The sequence below is a fragment of the Poecilia reticulata genome, linkage group LG2, assembly GCF_000633615.1.
Source record: "Poecilia reticulata strain Guanapo linkage group LG2, Guppy_female_1.0+MT, whole genome shotgun sequence".
NCBI lineage: Eukaryota > Metazoa > Chordata > Actinopteri > Cyprinodontiformes > Poeciliidae > Poecilia > Poecilia reticulata.
The window spans coordinates 12,865,058-12,881,679 of record NC_024332.1 but is presented as its reverse complement, the minus strand read 5'-3'; the positions used below and the strand labels follow the sequence as shown (position 1 = coordinate 12,881,679).

At 41.0% G+C, this 16,622-nt stretch overlaps 2 protein-coding genes and 1 long non-coding RNA gene across 4 annotated transcripts in view; 1 reads left to right on the top strand and 2 right to left on the bottom strand.

Annotated features, from left to right (window-relative positions):
* Positions 1-16,622, top strand: part of LOC103478164 (uncharacterized) — a 47,049-nt gene that overhangs the window by 28,374 nt on the left and 2,053 nt on the right. Inside the window, exon 4 of one of the 2 annotated variants that reach the window (XR_535746.1) lies at positions 3,660-3,793. The exons of the other annotated variant lie outside the window; for it this stretch is intronic. This is a non-coding gene — a long non-coding RNA (uncharacterized LOC103478164). The remainder of the gene's footprint in view (positions 1-3,659; positions 3,794-16,622) is intronic. 2 annotated transcript variants of the gene reach the window in all.
* Positions 154-2,946, bottom strand: gjb8 (gap junction protein beta 8). Its single transcript, XM_008431782.2, has 2 exons — positions 2,762-2,946; positions 154-1,281 (listed from the first exon to the last, which is right to left on the bottom strand). The coding sequence occupies exon 2, from the start codon at positions 1,253-1,255 to the stop codon at positions 473-475; it is 783 nt and encodes a 260-aa protein (XP_008430004.1). The 5' UTR covers positions 1,256-1,281; positions 2,762-2,946; the 3' UTR covers positions 154-472.
* Positions 4,811-16,622, bottom strand: part of cryl1 (crystallin, lambda 1) — a 20,559-nt gene continuing 8,747 nt past the window's right edge. The window contains exons 6-9 of the mRNA XM_008431793.2: positions 16,125-16,223; positions 9,640-9,748; positions 5,882-5,988; positions 4,811-5,238 (exon numbers count right to left, since the gene is read on the bottom strand). Of these exons, the coding sequence (XP_008430015.1) occupies positions 5,134-5,238; positions 5,882-5,988; positions 9,640-9,748; positions 16,125-16,223 (420 nt within the window). The 3' untranslated portion in view covers positions 4,811-5,133. The remainder of the gene's footprint in view (positions 5,239-5,881; positions 5,989-9,639; positions 9,749-16,124; positions 16,224-16,622) is intronic.

Here is a 16,622-nt window from a genome sequence, read left to right as displayed (position 1 = left end):
TTCTTTATCTACTCCTATCAGGATTCTTGGCAAAATATTTTCTACCCAAAACATTGTTATAAAGCAAGGAATTATTGCACATTTTATGTCTAGTCAAATTTGCCTCTGAGATTACCGCAGAAGGTCCTTCTGGCTTTAAAGCAACTTTTTTTWAAATTGTAAACTAATATTTGTTAAACTGCTTTGATTGTTAGTGAGCAAGCTAGGTAAGTGGCTAGGTAGAACTCAAACTAAACTAAAAAAAAGAAAAATACTCAGCTGTGAACAGCACTACAGTGCATGAGTGGAAAATTTAAGGTCACGCGTAAAAAAAACAACAAAAAAACCCGCCGAGGTCCACTTCCCTCGGGTCGACGCGAGTTCTGCTGCAGGTAAAGACACAGACCTAAAACTTTCCCACAGGAATACAGACTTTGCATCCCACTGGACAGCTCTAATGCAGGTCCACAGATGGATCTAGAGTCCATCCTCTTCAGCACACGGTCTTGTTGCTGGACGAATCCGTGGAGGACGACAACAACAGGGTCTCGTTCCTCTTGTTGTCCCTCGACACGCTCTCCGCGTAGGGGTGTTTCCTCTTGCTCGACCGGTCCATGCACCTCAGGAGTGCCTTGACGATGAGGTAGAGCAGCTCGGCAACGTTCAGCACCATGCAGATGGCCGAAGAGGCCACCATGAAGATGGTGAAGACGGTCTTCTCCGTCGGTCGGGAGATGAAGCAGTCCACCTTGTTGGGGCAGGGCCACTGCTCACACTTCACGAGCCGGGGCATCTGGAAGCCGTTGTAGACGAAGTACAGCGCGTACATGAAGCCGCCCTCAAAGATGAGGCGGAAGAACAGGCTGCAGGTGTAGGTCCACCAAAGAGGGCCCGTGATGGGCAGACGCCTTTTTTTCAGGATCTCCAGGTCGGACTTTTCGGTGCGGTTGGAGGCCAGAATGGTCTTCTTGTCGCCGCGCTTCCTGTACGCGACGTGCATGGCGACGAGCAGGGCCGGCGTGGAGACGAAGATGAGCTGCAGGCACCACAAGCGGATATGCGACACGGGGAAGAAGTGGTCGTAGCAGACGTTCTTGCAGCCGGGCTGCTGCGTGTTGCACGTGAAGTCCGACTGCTCGTCGCCCCAAACGCTCTCGGCGGCCAGGACCAGGATGGTGATGCGGAAGATGAAGAGGACGGAGAGCCAGATCTTCCCAAGGCTGGTGGAGTGTTTGTTGACGCCGCCCAGCTGGGCGTAGAGTGCCCCCCAACTCATTGTGGTGACGAGGACCGTGGAAGCTCCTGTAGGGGTCAAAAGAGTATCGGCTGAATAAACCTTGCTGGCSTACTGAGCTCACTRAGAWAACTCGACCTGTCCTGATGTCTCTGACGACTGTGTACAAAAACAAAAAACAGAAAACACTRTCATCATCACGGGGAAAACAAGACGGCCTTAAACAGACTTTTAGACATGTAGGAATGGTGTATTTTAAAGTCAAACTATCACAACTTCAGAGAAGTAATGTCTCTATATGGCAAAGCTAAGCTAAACAGTTTGACTTTTAAAGCTCGTCTTAAAACCCATCTATTTTACTTGGCTTTCAACTCCAGCGGGATCTAGTTTTAAATTGCATGTTTGTTTTTAAACTGTAAGAGTTATTTTTTTAATTGTTATGTTGTGTTTTAATGTACTGCACTTTGTATCAGCTGTGGTTGTTTTAAAGTGCTTTATAAATAAAGATGGTATGGTATGGGCAACAGTTAGCTTTAGCAACGAATATGTCAGACATAAAAGTAGCAATGATACCATTTAAAGACTAAAGAAGACTTTACAAARATTCATTTCAAAAATACATTTTGTTTAAATGTTGTTTTATATTTATAAGAACAAATTGCACTATTATCAAAAATATAACAGCTTACCACCTCARGTATCTTGGTCACTTGACCGTCTATCAGACCATGAAGACATTTACAGTAAGGTTTAAATGTTATGAAGTTAAGCTAATGTGCTAGCTTGGAAATCTGGATATTGTTCACAGCTTGTTTACATGGTATTGTACCACACTGACACACTTATTATAACAAAAGACTTCCGATATTGAAAGTGGCTTATAATGACGCATTAAGACTTTTGTTAAAAAGTCCCACATGGACCAGTTTATGTCTTCTGGTGTCGGGTCTTTAAATTAGCTTATGTTCTGACTAAACGAGCCTAATTATTCTATTATTGACTAACGTTATATGGGGCAGTAAGACATACGTCTATACTTTAGAAAGCATTGGTCTGCCTCCTGAAAGAGTAGGGAACTTTTTATGTATCTTTATGTCCTCTTACCTCATTCATTATTACTATTATTAATTTATTTATGTCATTTGAACTGCGAGTCTGTAATAAAGCCTAACTTGATTCATTGCTCTTCTATTTTCTCTCTCTTACCAAAAACTGAATGATAAAAGTCTCGTCAGTCTGGTGCTTTGAGCTCAATTTTTTTTTTTAAAGATAATCTACAACTGTATTAAGTCAGAAGGAATAACAGGTTTAAAACATGGTTAAAAAAAAATATTACACTCAAAAATAGTTGACCACCAATTGCGTATTTAACGAGATCTACATTAACTTTCACGGTTAACATTACAATACAAAGTAATACTATTTCGTATTTTAGAACAGAATCCTACCAAATATACCTTCTCAATCAATAAAATGTTGATTAAAAATGATCAAAACAATTAAAAATGTATGATAAAAAAAGATCCAACYTGSGTTCCCCACACTTACCTTCCTGTAAGGTAACTTTGCCCTGTTTGTCCTATAAATTAAGAGGAAGGTTTTTCCCATGAAGAAGGAGAAGTAGTTGGTCCTAATGTCCTGCGCGGCGCGGCAGAATGAAGAGTGTTTGCGGACGAGCGCCGACGCGTCTTTGCGCAGCGCTGAGTGARGCGCACCTGTGTCTGCGGAGGCTTTCCATCATCCTTTCCCTCTTGTAGGCCGGGAGGGAGGGACGGAAGGAGGGGCCAGGCCGAGGCTCAGAGTGGGGTGGGGTCAGAAACATCTAAGGTTCCAAGAGATTCGTGACTGATAGGAACAGCTCCACTTCCTAATCATTTAACTGGGTTGAAATATTTGTAGACTAATTAAATTAAATACAGCTGTACCCATTTGGGGATTGCCTAACCCTTTTAGACACTTTTGCAATATTTAATATTAAATATTTTTGCCTGTGTACTGCTAACGGCATCAGGTTTCCCAAAGGTCCATGACGACATTTAATTTCTTATTGAACATTTAAACAACTGAAAATTTACACATGGACTATACAATAGGAGCTTCTGTCCAAACTGATGGCAACACACTTTAATTTAACCGCAACATGGCTTTAGTTAATACAAGGTGATACGTCTGACTACCTTTTCTTGACCCTTGGGTTGTTTGTTTTCATGTGTCCTGGTTTATTTATAACCGTTGCCATATTCAATTTATTTCTCCGTTTATTTTTGTTCCAGTGATGTTGCAGTATCAGCTTAGTTTATTTTTGTTTTGCTCTTTGTGCATCTGAATTTAGTTCTCTTAGGTCAATGTTTTCGCCTTTGTTTGTAGTTTCTTTCCGTCTTAGGCCAGCTTCCTTTGTTTTAATTAGTATCTCTCCCTCAGTTCCTGTGCTTTCTCCCCACCGCAGCTGCACCACATCTCCTCGAATTAGTTCACCTGCCTCCTTTGTCATCTTCCACCCCCACCACCTCAGTCTGTCAGCTCTCTGTTCTTTCCGCTACATCACCTGTTCTCTCTCCTGCTCTTCCTGCAATTTACCTTGTAAGTTTTCTTTTTTTGTTATTAAAATACTGTTTCAAATTATATATGTAGCATAAAACACCCACTTTCTTCAACGTTAACCCTGTTGTGACAAACTGACTCGATGTAAAACTGATACAAAAAAGAAACACAATGTTTAGATCATGTTCATGTAACTTATTCTACTGGTGTTCTCTAAATGTAAGTTTTTTGGCCTTTGCAGTTAGTCACTTATCAGACTGAGCTTTGCATCTTAAATGACTCTGACGAGTATTTAAAGATCAAATATGCAGATAAACACATCCCTGGCCTGTCACAATAAATAATAAATCAATCACATGATAAATTAAAAGAAACTCAATAATTTTCATTTGCTAGATTTATTGCTTTTCTCTTTACTCTCTCTTTTTACCAAAAACTGAATGATAAAAGTCGTCAGCCTGGTGCTTTGAGCTCAACTATCCCTTTTTTTGAAATATAACTTTGTTTACAGAGACTTCATAATTCATTTTATTTGTTGTTTCTGTTGTTTTCTTTATTTATTTTGAATATCTTAAATGTCTTCCAGTTCCAGTGTTCAAATGTTCATTAGAATTTAAAGTTTATTAATTTTTTAGAATATATTCTTGCATTATTATGCCATTATTACTTGACAATGGTCTCAAGACAACAATATTATCATTTATCGCAATAAGTTCTGGAACAATTTATTGTCCAGCAAAGTTTGTTATGGTGACAGGCCTGCTGTGAACAGGAGTGCCGTCATGATCAGTCGTTTCTGCTCCTTACTCTCAGCCATGATTCAAACATCTGACGTTTGCACTCTGCTTAGAAATCTCAGTGAAACTAAAGATTTCAAGGAAGCAGATAAAATGATTTCAAAACAGGAAATCCACTCAAAACTCGTGGTCCACTCATTTCCTGCTGTCCCAGGCAGATTTGTGTTGATGGAAACTTTGCTGAAAAAAAAAAAATCAGCTCTGCCCAATAATGGTCTTCTTAAAATAAAATAAAAAAGTACAATAAAAGAAGCAACTCTGGAATAGTTCCTTAGTTTTATTTATCAAAACATTGTCTCATAATTTTTGTTTTGATTCTTTCTAACATTAAGTGTGATTGTTTTAACCTGCCAGGTTAAAAAAAAAAATCTACAGACTTGAGAAAACTAAAGCAAGCTCACAAAAATAAAGTCAGCATTTTGAATGCTGAACAATTACGATTAACACCAAGAAAATTATTTACAGAGAAATCTCACAGAAATCTTCAGAAGTTTCATCTTATCAGTCTCATTGATTGACAGTGGATTAAGGTACTTTCTGATTTMARCAGTCCGTCTTAACTCTGGCCTTCGCTCGTTGAGCTCAGTGGTCCTTCTTTAGCTTAGCCAGGTGCATGAGCAGCAGGTCCCTCCTCTCCTTCCTGGCTGACAGATGCTGCTGGTCGCTGGGAATAAGCTCACACATCTCCTGGAGACATCAGCAGGGGAAACGAGTGAGAGCAAAGAAATGAAGAGTGTCAGGCAGAGTGACACGGCCTCGGCCGGACATGTTGGACTTTCTTCTGTACCGGTTTAACAACAACAGAGGATCTAAAGGGCTCTGGGGCCAACAGGTGGACAATCAACCAGGTCGTCAAAGGTAGTGTCTGTGTGTTAAGGTGTGTTATTCTGTTAAAGTGTTAAAACCAGGTTTTTTCAGAAACCATGCTAGCTTCCACTCTCACACAAATACATTGTCACACAGGACAGATAGTTTGTTACAATCACCACCAATTCAGACTGACAGATTTTTCCCCCTCCTGCTTAATTAGATCAATTTAAACTATTCCAGCTTCATTGCAGCCGTTTTCAACCTTGTCTAACTTTTAAGCAGCCTTAAAAGTTAGACAGCTGTGACTGCCAGGGGGGTGTCTATGCAAGCAGGAACTACTGGCTTTCACCAAGTCAGAGACAAAAACATCGTCAACCTGCTTTAACAGGAAGCAACTACAGATTACAAAAAGGTCAATAAGTAAATACTGGTAGAGTTTTAAACTCAGGTTTCTGTAAATGAGCTAAATGTGTCTTATCGTGACCTTCTGCTAACGCCAGCGAAGGTTCCTCTAGGTTACCTTAACGACGCGCTTGGCCGGCTCTCCGAAGAAGTCCGGTACGGGCCCCAAGGAGCGCAGGAGCCTGGCTATTCCCTCCCCGTAACGTCTCATGTAGTCCTCCAAACCTGGAAGAGGGGACAGTGCTGGGAATGAGGAGCAGATCAGGGGGAGCTGGGGGTTTTCATCATATTGTTAGACTTAACACAGGCATGGCGTCYGGGGCAGGAGGGCTTCACCGGCTCACTGCAGGGCAACAGTGACAAACCACTTTTATATCCCACATATCAGAAATTTCTTTTATGACTGGACATATAAAGTAAATTAAGATATCTTTAATTATATTTTGACAAGACAAAATACCTATTTGAGATATATCTGTTTACATTCTGACTAGTGTAAATGAAGTCAGGTTTTTGTTTAAGTTGTATAAAAGCTTCAAATCAATATATTTACAACGTTCAGAAGTCAACAATTAAATTTTGTCTAGTCATAAAGGAAATATAAGTAATTAAAGTATCTTGAATGACACCATAATTCAAGATATCATATGTCTATACAGAGGAAATGTATAAGAATCAAGACAAAATATCTTGAAAGCAAATAATGACTAGGCAGAACTAAATGAGGTATATCTGTAATTATAATTTTGACCGGTCAAAAATCCTGTTAATATATTTCCAAATTAATTAGAGACGTCTGAAACATCCAGGCAGCTTTTCTATTTCATATATCTTGAATTAACATTCTGGCTAGTCAGAATGACATTATGGAAACCTGGAAAAATTATTAAGTCTGGTCGAAATGTCCCAGATTTATGCAGCATTCTGAAATTTCAATGAAAAATGAAAAACTTTAACAAATGAAAAAAGATTTTTTGAAAATTCTCCATGATCAGTGTCGGTTTTTGCTCTTCAAAGCAAAAAGTTTTGTTGTCTGTCGTAAGAGAACAAGTGGGAAATTSTTTACCGATTTCTTGCAGCAACCTTCAAGTTCACAAAATTCACATTCTCTGAACATCGCAATACCACTCTTTCTGCATTGTGGCGCTGTTCTGACAGTTTTATTTCTGCAGGCAACTGTTTGGACAGCTCAGCGGCAGAACTAGAGGACTTACATGTGATTCTTAATTCATATCTCTAAAAAATGTCATTTTGACTTGTCATTATTACGTTGGATGTGGATGTGAGACCCGTGAAATGACCAATCCGGTGAGATATCCTGAAAGGAATATTGACTTATTAAAATGTAATTGAAAATATGTTGAATTATTCTTCTTACTAGTCAAAAGCTGATATCTTAAATTAATGACTCAGGATCATGTATATGTACTCGTATCCTGTCAAAACACGTGTTTATATACCTGGAACGTAATTACAGATAGTCAGATCTATAATTTTATGTCAAAACAGTCCACCGCTATGGGAAGAAAGTAATATGAAATCCCTTCTGAGTTTGCCAAAAAAAAAAAAAAACACAAGAAGAGATGAAAATTCAGCTCTATGGATAAAACAAAGGGAATTTTAAATATCTATAAAACTGAATGTAAATCAAATATAACTTATGTAAGAAAAAGAAACAGTCTGAAAAAAAAGGTCTCCGTCAGGCGGAAAGCTCAATGTTAAATGCTTTACTAAAACGTCTTAAGTCTCCATTCATCTTATTTTAACTTTCAGAAAGATCTAATGGAGTCATTCTCTCATTTACTAATCTTTAATGACTAATTTATGATGAAGTCAGGACACCATTTGGCTAATAAGTGATTTAAGTGCAGATCAAACAAACGGTTACATATTAATAGCTATAAGTTGTGCATCTGTTCCTCTAAGACTTGTTGTATGCTGAAAATGGGCTAATTTTGATAAAATGCGTCAATCCATCTGGACAGCTTTCACACGTGAAAATCCATAAGCCTGAGCTGTCGTTTATGATTATCAAGTGGGCTTTGATCTAAAATTTAACGCCAACATTGTGAAAATGATTCGGCTCGCTTGTCTAAATGTCTTCGGAGCTTCAGGATCTCCTCAACACCGACGCAGGCTTTGTAGAAGCGACGATAACGAGGTAAAAAGTATCAGAGGGCAGGTGGGCGGTGTGGTCTGTTGACATTCCTCTGATAAGGAATGCTGCTGGAGAGTTCTACATGTTTGAAGGAAAAAAACCCTAAAGGAAAACTGGGGGCAAAAAGAAAAGCAATGTGTCCAAACCGCTTCAGACTAAATCAGGCCTGGTGTGTCACCAAAAAAATAAAAAAGCACTGAAAGAGTGGATTTTAAAGTTGATCCAGGCACGGATCGTCTTCTGAGTTACTGCTCCTGTTCAGTTGAGGATTTATTTCTACGATGTGAAGACAGTACAGCCTGAGAACCGCGTTTCTCTGTCTGATGATGTCCTCATGCTGAACCCTGACGGTTTGCGTCGTACCCCTACCGACACATAGCACTGCGGCGCGATAAGTGCCATCTACAGTCAACTAAACATCTCACTGTGATGAGAAAGGGAGTCCGCCGCACCAGGAAACTTTACTGCTATTGTCTGAATTTATCCACTTGCACATGTTTTTGTGGTTTTACAGTAAATTGTTTCAACCTGCAGCACATTTCTGCAACAACTTTATATTTTACAGTTTACAGAAACTTTGTGTTTGTCAATGATATATAATCCACATAGAATACATTGAAATCAGTGGTTTTATATGATGCAAAACGATGAAAGGGGAATTTATACTTTGTGACATTTCAGTTGTTTATCTGCGGCTTAAATTTTGAATTTCCCTTATTAAAAAAAGTCGAACCTTGTTGCTTTTTCCCAGGACTGTGGTTGTCTGTAATCAGATGGGAGCTAACAGCGGCTACAATGTTTTCAACATATCACAACAAACGTCTTCTCTGTCCTTGGCTTATTATCTGCTTTACGCTTGGATAGTTTATTGCCAACACTTGCTTTTCCTGTTCATCTTACGCAGACGCTTCTGACGGAAAAGTTGCCCGCGTCTTTCAAAGGAGCTCGGGGTACTTCCTTAAAGCTACAATCAGGGCCTTTTTAGTGGACTGCTCCTTTAAGGAACAATGTCCCGCTGTGTGCGTTAATAGTTTACAAAAGCGCTCAGGTAGGGCCCGGAGAGACAGGGAGCCGGAGTGCCGGGGTATCTGATTGGACGGATCTAAGAACTTGAAAGACAGACCTGGAGCAGGTCCGAGCGATCTTTTGAGAACACGATATGTACGACTGCTTCCTGAGAAGGAGAACTAAAATCCGTCCTGTACTGTAACTACACGTAGAGTTGGCACCTGGTTTGAAGGCCGCGGTGAGAGCTGTGTGAGTTTTAGATTACTGGTGTGAGGGAGGACATTCAGCTACCCATCAAAAGGCAGCTTTGTTCAGCCAGACTGTACTTTATCTGTGTGTGTGTGTGTGTGTGTGTGTGTGTGTGTGTGTGTGTGTGTGTGTGTGTGTGTGTGTGCGTGTGTGTGTGTGTGTGTGTGTCCGTGTGTGGAGTCAGTCAGGGATACTCTCTGGGTTTCACACTCCCCTTTGATATTCTCCATCACCATGAGGTTTCGATCGCAGTGCGACACACACACGCACACACACTGCACCATCTCACATGGTGCGGTACATACATGTGAGCCGCGTCACCGACATGAATTACGTGAATTCCCAGCAAGTAGCCTTGACCTCTACCTGTTTACAGATGAGTGAAACGCGGAATTCAAACTTCAAAACGCATCACTGGCTTGATCACACACCCAATCTAAACCTAAAGGAGGAAACATTACCTTCAGGTGCGTTCAGGTGCATCGTTTCCATGGGACCTATAAAGGCGTAGCGCATTCCCAGTCCCTCTGACATCACCAGGTCGATATCCTTCACTGATATCACACCATCCTGTCAGAGGAAGACATAAAATTAATACGTCATCTACAAAAAACTATTTGGCTTTAAAAATGCATTTATGCAGCGGATACACTTCCTACCAAAACTATTTGTGGCTCTTTAGGGTTTTTATGTCGTAGACCAACACAAAGTAGTGTTCTACGACTAGAAGAGAATTTCCTATTTGTTAAAAAAGCTCAGTCCGAGTCAGATTAAGGAGAGAATCTGTGAACAATAATGTTGAAGTCTGCCAGATATTCTCATCCTAACTCATAAATATCCTTTGATCTAAATCACTCCATTGTAGCTCTGGCTGTTTGCATTGCCTGGTATTGAGTTCCTCCTGTGTTCCCATTTGCTCTGATCGGCTTTCCTGGTCCCTGTTGAGCAAAACCTTCCCCACATCAACTCACCAAGGGAATGATGTGTTTAGGGGGATCTGCGTTGTCAGCTTTGCACCACACATAACGATTTGCATGAGGATCTAAAAGTTTGTTTGGTCTCATCTGACTATTTCTCAACAATGACGTTTTGTTAGTCAGAGGAAGCCTTCCTATCAAATTCAACTCGATTCTCATCTCCCTTCAGTGCTCTGACTGCGATTTATCTCATTGAGCTCAATTTCTCAGGATGCAGTTCATCCTGATAGAAGGAGAAAGAGGAGTTATGAACAATGACATTGATTTTCTTTACTATTTTTGAATTGAAGTCTACCTCTGGTTGTAGTTTTAGCAATGGTAGCATAGGAAGTGAACAAAGATGTCCAGTCCATGTTGGCCACACTTCCAAAATGATGAGCAATTAAAGTCAGAGCTTCTCTCCTTGCAGTGGTTGTTTAGAGAGCGCGCAATTTCCAGTAAGCTTCATAGGATCGAACTGGCCTATTATATACATCACAGCCAAATGTTAGCAAATGTGTAAAATCAGATCCAATCATTGAAAACTTCAACAGAGTTTATGTCTCCAGGAAACAATCGTTTGTCAATAGCAGAGGCTCCAGACGCTCTGGATGAACCTAATAGAAGAACAAGGTTTTGTTGGCTGTAGTGGCCTTTTTTTTTTTTTTTAGGAAAGAGGGTAATGAGAGAGGGGGAAGACATGCACCAAAGGTCATCAGGTCTCCTTATGTTGGTTGTGCTTTGCCCCTGCGCCATCACAGCACCCCAAGGCCCTGGTTTTTACCGGGGCTAATTATGACTATGTTCTTGTCAAGACCAGATTTGTGGAGTACGTAGCTAACAGTTACCCGGCCAACAGATTCCTCCACCTGAAGTATGTAGCTCTACAGCTCCTTGAAAGTCACCACGTGTCTCTACGCTGCTCTTCTGAGTAAGTGTCATTTTAGATGGTTTTGGTAAGTTGGCAGTTGTGACACTCTTATAGATAGGTTGGCCAGAGATTTATTAGATACTAAAGGCTAGGAAATCATTTTATAACCAAACTCTGGTTCCCTGGACTTAATACTTTACAAATATATGGTGTCTTGAGGTAATTTGTTTAACTTATTTTTATTTTACAGCATTAGAGTAAAGTCAACTGAAAACAAGTGGACGCCACACATTTCAGATTTTTATTATTCTTCATTACTGTTGCAACCCTTTCCAATTATACACAACGTCATGTTGCTCTATGACATACCAAAAAAAAAAAAAATAAATAAATACATTGATGTTTGCCGTTGCAAAACGTAACAAAAAGTGGAGAAGTTTCTGTGGCCCAGAACAAGCCAACGCGTTGCAGGGTTGGATGGCGACGATGCCACCAACAAAGCAGGGTGTCAGATTAAACTCTGAAGAGGCAAGAACATGTTATTTAGAGCAGCCCAACAAAGCTGCAACTTTCTACCTCTAATGTCTTCTCAGCGCCAAATTGTTCCTGATCCCATCTTTAAACACTCTCACTATATAGAGTTTCTCCGGCCCAGCAGCTTCTGTGCAGGGAGGAGACAGCTCAGGATGGAGGGATGGAAAGAGGGCCAGACGGAGGGAGTGGTTCAGGTATCTCTGGGTTTGAGATGCCTGTTGGCTGACCACAGAGGAAACAGATACAGAGAGGTGGAGGAACGGGACAGGGTCGCCTTTGTTTGGCCCCTGCGTCCAACAACGGCGCTGTTATCTGAGAGAAATGGGGTCTTTTCTCTCCAGTAATCACTGGGGGTAACGAGGCGCTTTCTCAGCCGCTCTGCTTTCCACCACTGGCCTCGACTCAAGGCCCCGTTTTTTTTTTGTTTTTTTTTTCTGGGTTTGTGTGCGCTTCGAGGGGCGAGGGAGAGTTGTGTTATGTAAGGAGGGACGTATAAGATTGCAACCAGAACGGCGTTCCTGATAATCGACGCAGAACTTTGCATCCTGTTTGAGTTCTTTGTTTTGTTTCCCAAACCCAGCAGCTTTTGTTTTTTGCACATTTACAGCTCATTCTATTTCTGATGAGGGTTTAAGTAGGGCGTATCAGTAGAAAGATACAATGTGTGCTTTTGCTATTATTTTTGTCCGCCAGCCTTTCTACTTTCCCTTCTTTCTTATTTTTTTCCCCATTTTTTTGTGTGAAACAGACTGATGAAGCCTACTGAGCAGCAGCTGCTCTGTGAAACTAATTTTTTCTGACTGCAGTGACTGGTGATGGAGTGTTTAGCGAAATTACATAGCTGCATTTAAAACTGCATTGAGAAAACACCTTGGAACTCCATGAAGCTAAAAGAAGGCTAAATATTTCTATTTTGAAGCATATTTTTGATAAAGTTTCTAATAGACAGCAGAGGTCAAATAAGTTTTATATTTGAGGATTTTTTTATATACCAGTTACAAATAACTGGTATAAAATATACCAGTTATTTTATACCCTGTATAAATATACGCATTTATACAGAACTTCTTCTGTTTTTGCTTTTTTGTCACACTTAAATATTTTAGATTATGAAACCGATTTTAACATCATATTCCTATTTTATGGCATTATAATGGTTAGTTGACCACTAATAAATGTTGGGACCTCTAGTGGCACAATCTGTAAACTGCAACCATATCCGCTCTCATAAGCCGTTTTTTTTCTATATGAACTTACATTATGAGACACTTAACATAAATTTCTGCACTCAGTAAGACACTTGATAATGAAAACAAACCAAATCGCATGAAGGTCGACACCAATTAAACCAGCTATGAATTTTACGTTGCTTTTCTGATCATTTTAGTAAGTGGAAGATGAAATAAGCAAATTCAATACAACAAATTTTCTACATTTTAGAATTAAAAATAAGTGAATTTCAACTTGGTTAAGTATCTTAAAGTGCCACTACTCTGTAAAATCTACTTCTTTAAACTTTATGTCATGTTATAATGTTATTCCCTCATCAAAATCCTATCTAGTGTTGATTTGATTCTTTCAGGCATGTTTGAGAAATCCTTTAATCTCCATGGCAACCATTCAGCTGTGCAAAACGCCTGGTTGGACCTAGCCCCGCCTTTGAGGCACAACTCCTCCTCTCAGCTGAAGTTTCTAAATTTCAGAGCTTCTGCCTCACAGAGCTTCTCTCCCCCACTCAGCTCCTTCAGACTAGCCAGCAGCAATTAGCAAACACCTGGTGCAACTGAGCATCTGCTGAGCTGTTTCTACAAGCTACTTTTCCATTGTTAAAGGTTTAGTAGAGGAGCAGTGTTGTGATGACTTCCTGAAGAAGGAGTTTCAGAAAGAGCTGCAGCTTCTTAAAGAGACAGAGTCCCAATTTCAAGGTGTTAAATTACAAAGTAATTTTTTTTAAAAGTCATATTTGATATATGCAGCATTTTTATAACAACTTAAGCGACATTGTTACTTGATCGTGATAAAAATGGCACTATATGCCTGGAAAACACATATACAGCAATTCAGATATGAATGATGTAGCAATCCTGACTTTTAAACTTCTGTCAACAGCAAGTCACATCTACAATGGTGAGTAAACATCTTCAGCCCTCCTATGTTTCCTGTCACTAAGACCTTTGTCTACTCCTTTTGTGACCTTGAGTAATGTTTGCTCAAGCCTAACGGAGGCTTGCCTTATTTTTCTGCCTTCTTGTCTTCTACCTGGAAACTCTTGCTGAAGCGGTCTGCAGCGAATGTCTCTCACATGCCGCTGCGTCCGGCAGCAGCGAACGTGACAAAAACAGCTAAGCTGTGCCTCCTGCTTGCATTAATGAGGCATATGTATGCAAATCAGCTCAATTAGACGCTTACTGTGCTTCCAACACATGTTGGCAATCGTTGAGAAGGACACAGTTTCCCCTCATTCGAGCTGATTTACAATGAGGACCTGTTTGACTGAGCCGACAACACAATGAATCTGCTACGAGCCTCAATTACTTTGTTGTACAGTAAAAAAAAAGTTGAATCTTCATTGGTTTGTTTTTATACTTTGTTAAGCAGAACAATAACTTCAGTTCTATATGATGCATGGTGTTTCTGAGACGTTTCATACATACCGATGTCACGCAGCTACGCCTTGTGTGGATGCATGTCACTCACAAAACATAAAAAGGCCACTAAAATTTTGAGTGTCGACAGCCTGTCCGGGGTGCGCCTCATCTAGTGACTGGTGGGACGAGTAGGACTAGTTTGAGCATCTTCAAAAGTGAAATTTAATACGTCTACAACAAAGTGGCATTTTGACCCGCTGAGGCCCAGGCACGGCCTCGGAGGTCACCCTACCCGAAATAAACATGAAAATAAAGCGATGACGAATGTCATGAGCGTGAAATCTCGTGTGAGGGATGCACAGATCAGGAGGGAGACGCTCAGCTGTAACTGCCGTTGAATTTCCTTGAAGTAATTATCTGTGCGTTAATTCCTAGAAGAAAAAAGTTGACTCCCACCACCTGCTCGTTGGGTAACGGTGACTAAAACAGCGCGTACTCACCAGACTGCATGCCTCCGTGTCTCATCAGTGGGATAATGAGCCACTCATTTATTCAGTGACTCCTCAAAATTTCACAGCTGTGAGGAGAGGAGGAACTTTGCTGCCACTTAAAGAAGCTGCATGGATAAACCTCAGGAAGCTCAGCAAGCAAAACCTCCCAAGCGCTCAATCGTGAAAAACAACAACAAAAGAAATGTAGTCGAAAAAATGTCAGCGAAACAAGCTTGAGTTCAAAAATTCAAAGTTTGGAATAGTTTGGAATCGGAAGCAGCAGCAGCACTGACTGCTGCCTCTCAAGATTATTTAAAATCTAGCCGCTCTTTAGGAGAAACGACATTAATGCAGCGGCACATTTCTGCTAATCTGCTTATGGCAGCGCTAACGTTTTTGCTTAGCGCAGGAAACTACTTTAGCACATCTGCTAACTTTGAAAACATTTACCGGTGGCAAACTTCACTTTTCCTAAAGCTCCAGTTTACTTGGCTGTTTTATAAACTTCCAGTTGAACAAACGTTGACATGACGTCTGAGTTGACGTTTTGTTTGCAATTTTTCAAGTAGACATTTACCGTATTTTCCGCACTATAAGGCGCACCGGATTATAAGGCGCACCGGATTATAAGGCGCACCTGCCTATTTTAAAACTTTTTTCATATACAAGGTGCATAGAATAGACACTTCAGTTTGGGTTGCCAATTTGTTCCGTACTCTATTATTACACATCCACATGTGTAAAAAAATGGTCCCGAGTACTTTATATAGTAGGCTGCCCCAGTCATTGTTTCACTCACGGTGTTGGTGTTGCGATATTGTGCCCAACTGCTTTCTGGGTAACAGACCAACTGACACGCTGCCGCCACAGTCTCTGTCTCTCTTCCCCCGACCCTCCGCCCCCCTGGCTTCAAATGTATTATCAAACTTTATTAACAAACCAGCGTTCTGACAACTATCCCAGCATGCACCGCGCACTTCTTCTTCTATGGGCGAAAATGAGTCGGTGGCTGCTTACCGTAGTTGCTAAACCTGTTGTGGCTCAATATTGGTCCATATATAAGGCGCACTGTCGGCTTTTGAGCAAATTGAAGGTTTTTAGGTGCGCCTTATAGTGCGGAAAATACGGTATATCCATGCTCTTATTTTGAAGGGGGCGAAACCTATTTTTGTTTACTTTCTTCCGGTTTCTTCCGTACCCAGAATGCATCGCTGTAGAACTACAGTTTAAAATCGACTGACATCCAGAACGCTTTCTGACCGAAGCCCTACTGCAGTCCATTAGACTGGTGCAGCTCACAAAGTAAATTCATCATCGAGACAGAAATATCGGAGCAATATCTCCAGAAAACAGCCAAGAAGTTCTTTGGGTTCAAATGACAGATAACCATCACATTAGTTAATAAATTGGTCACGCAGGTTAAGACATTTTTGTGAAGAAAATGTCTTAACTTGAAATAACAAGTTGTTATAAAATAACAATAGAAAGCCTCACCCTGACACTCACCTGGACCAGCCTCCATGACTCAGCAATAATTGCAGCCTGAACTCTGTTGACGGCAAAGCCGTCTATCTCCTTCCTCAGCAGGACGGGCGCCTGGCCGACCTGAACCAAAACAAACCGGAAGTCAGGCAGGAGAGCCACAGAACCAAAACCTGAAATTTAAAGCTTCCTATAACCTCGGACGGTTAAACTGTTTGTCAGGGATTTTGCATTTTCCTTCAGATTTACCAACAAGAAGTGACAAATCCGAGGCCATGGTCTTGAGCCAGAAAAGGGTAGAGTGCCTTCTCCGGGTCAGGGGGGTCGTCCTGCCTCAAGTGGAGGAGTTTAAGTATCTGGGGATCTTGTTCRCGAATGRGGGAAGAAGGGAGCGGGAGATCGACAGGCGGATTGGGGCAGCGTCTACTGTGAAGCGGGCGCTGTACCGGTCCGTCGTGGTGAAGAGAGAGCTGAGCCAAAAAGCGAAGCTCTCGATTTACCGGTCGATCTACGTTCCCACCC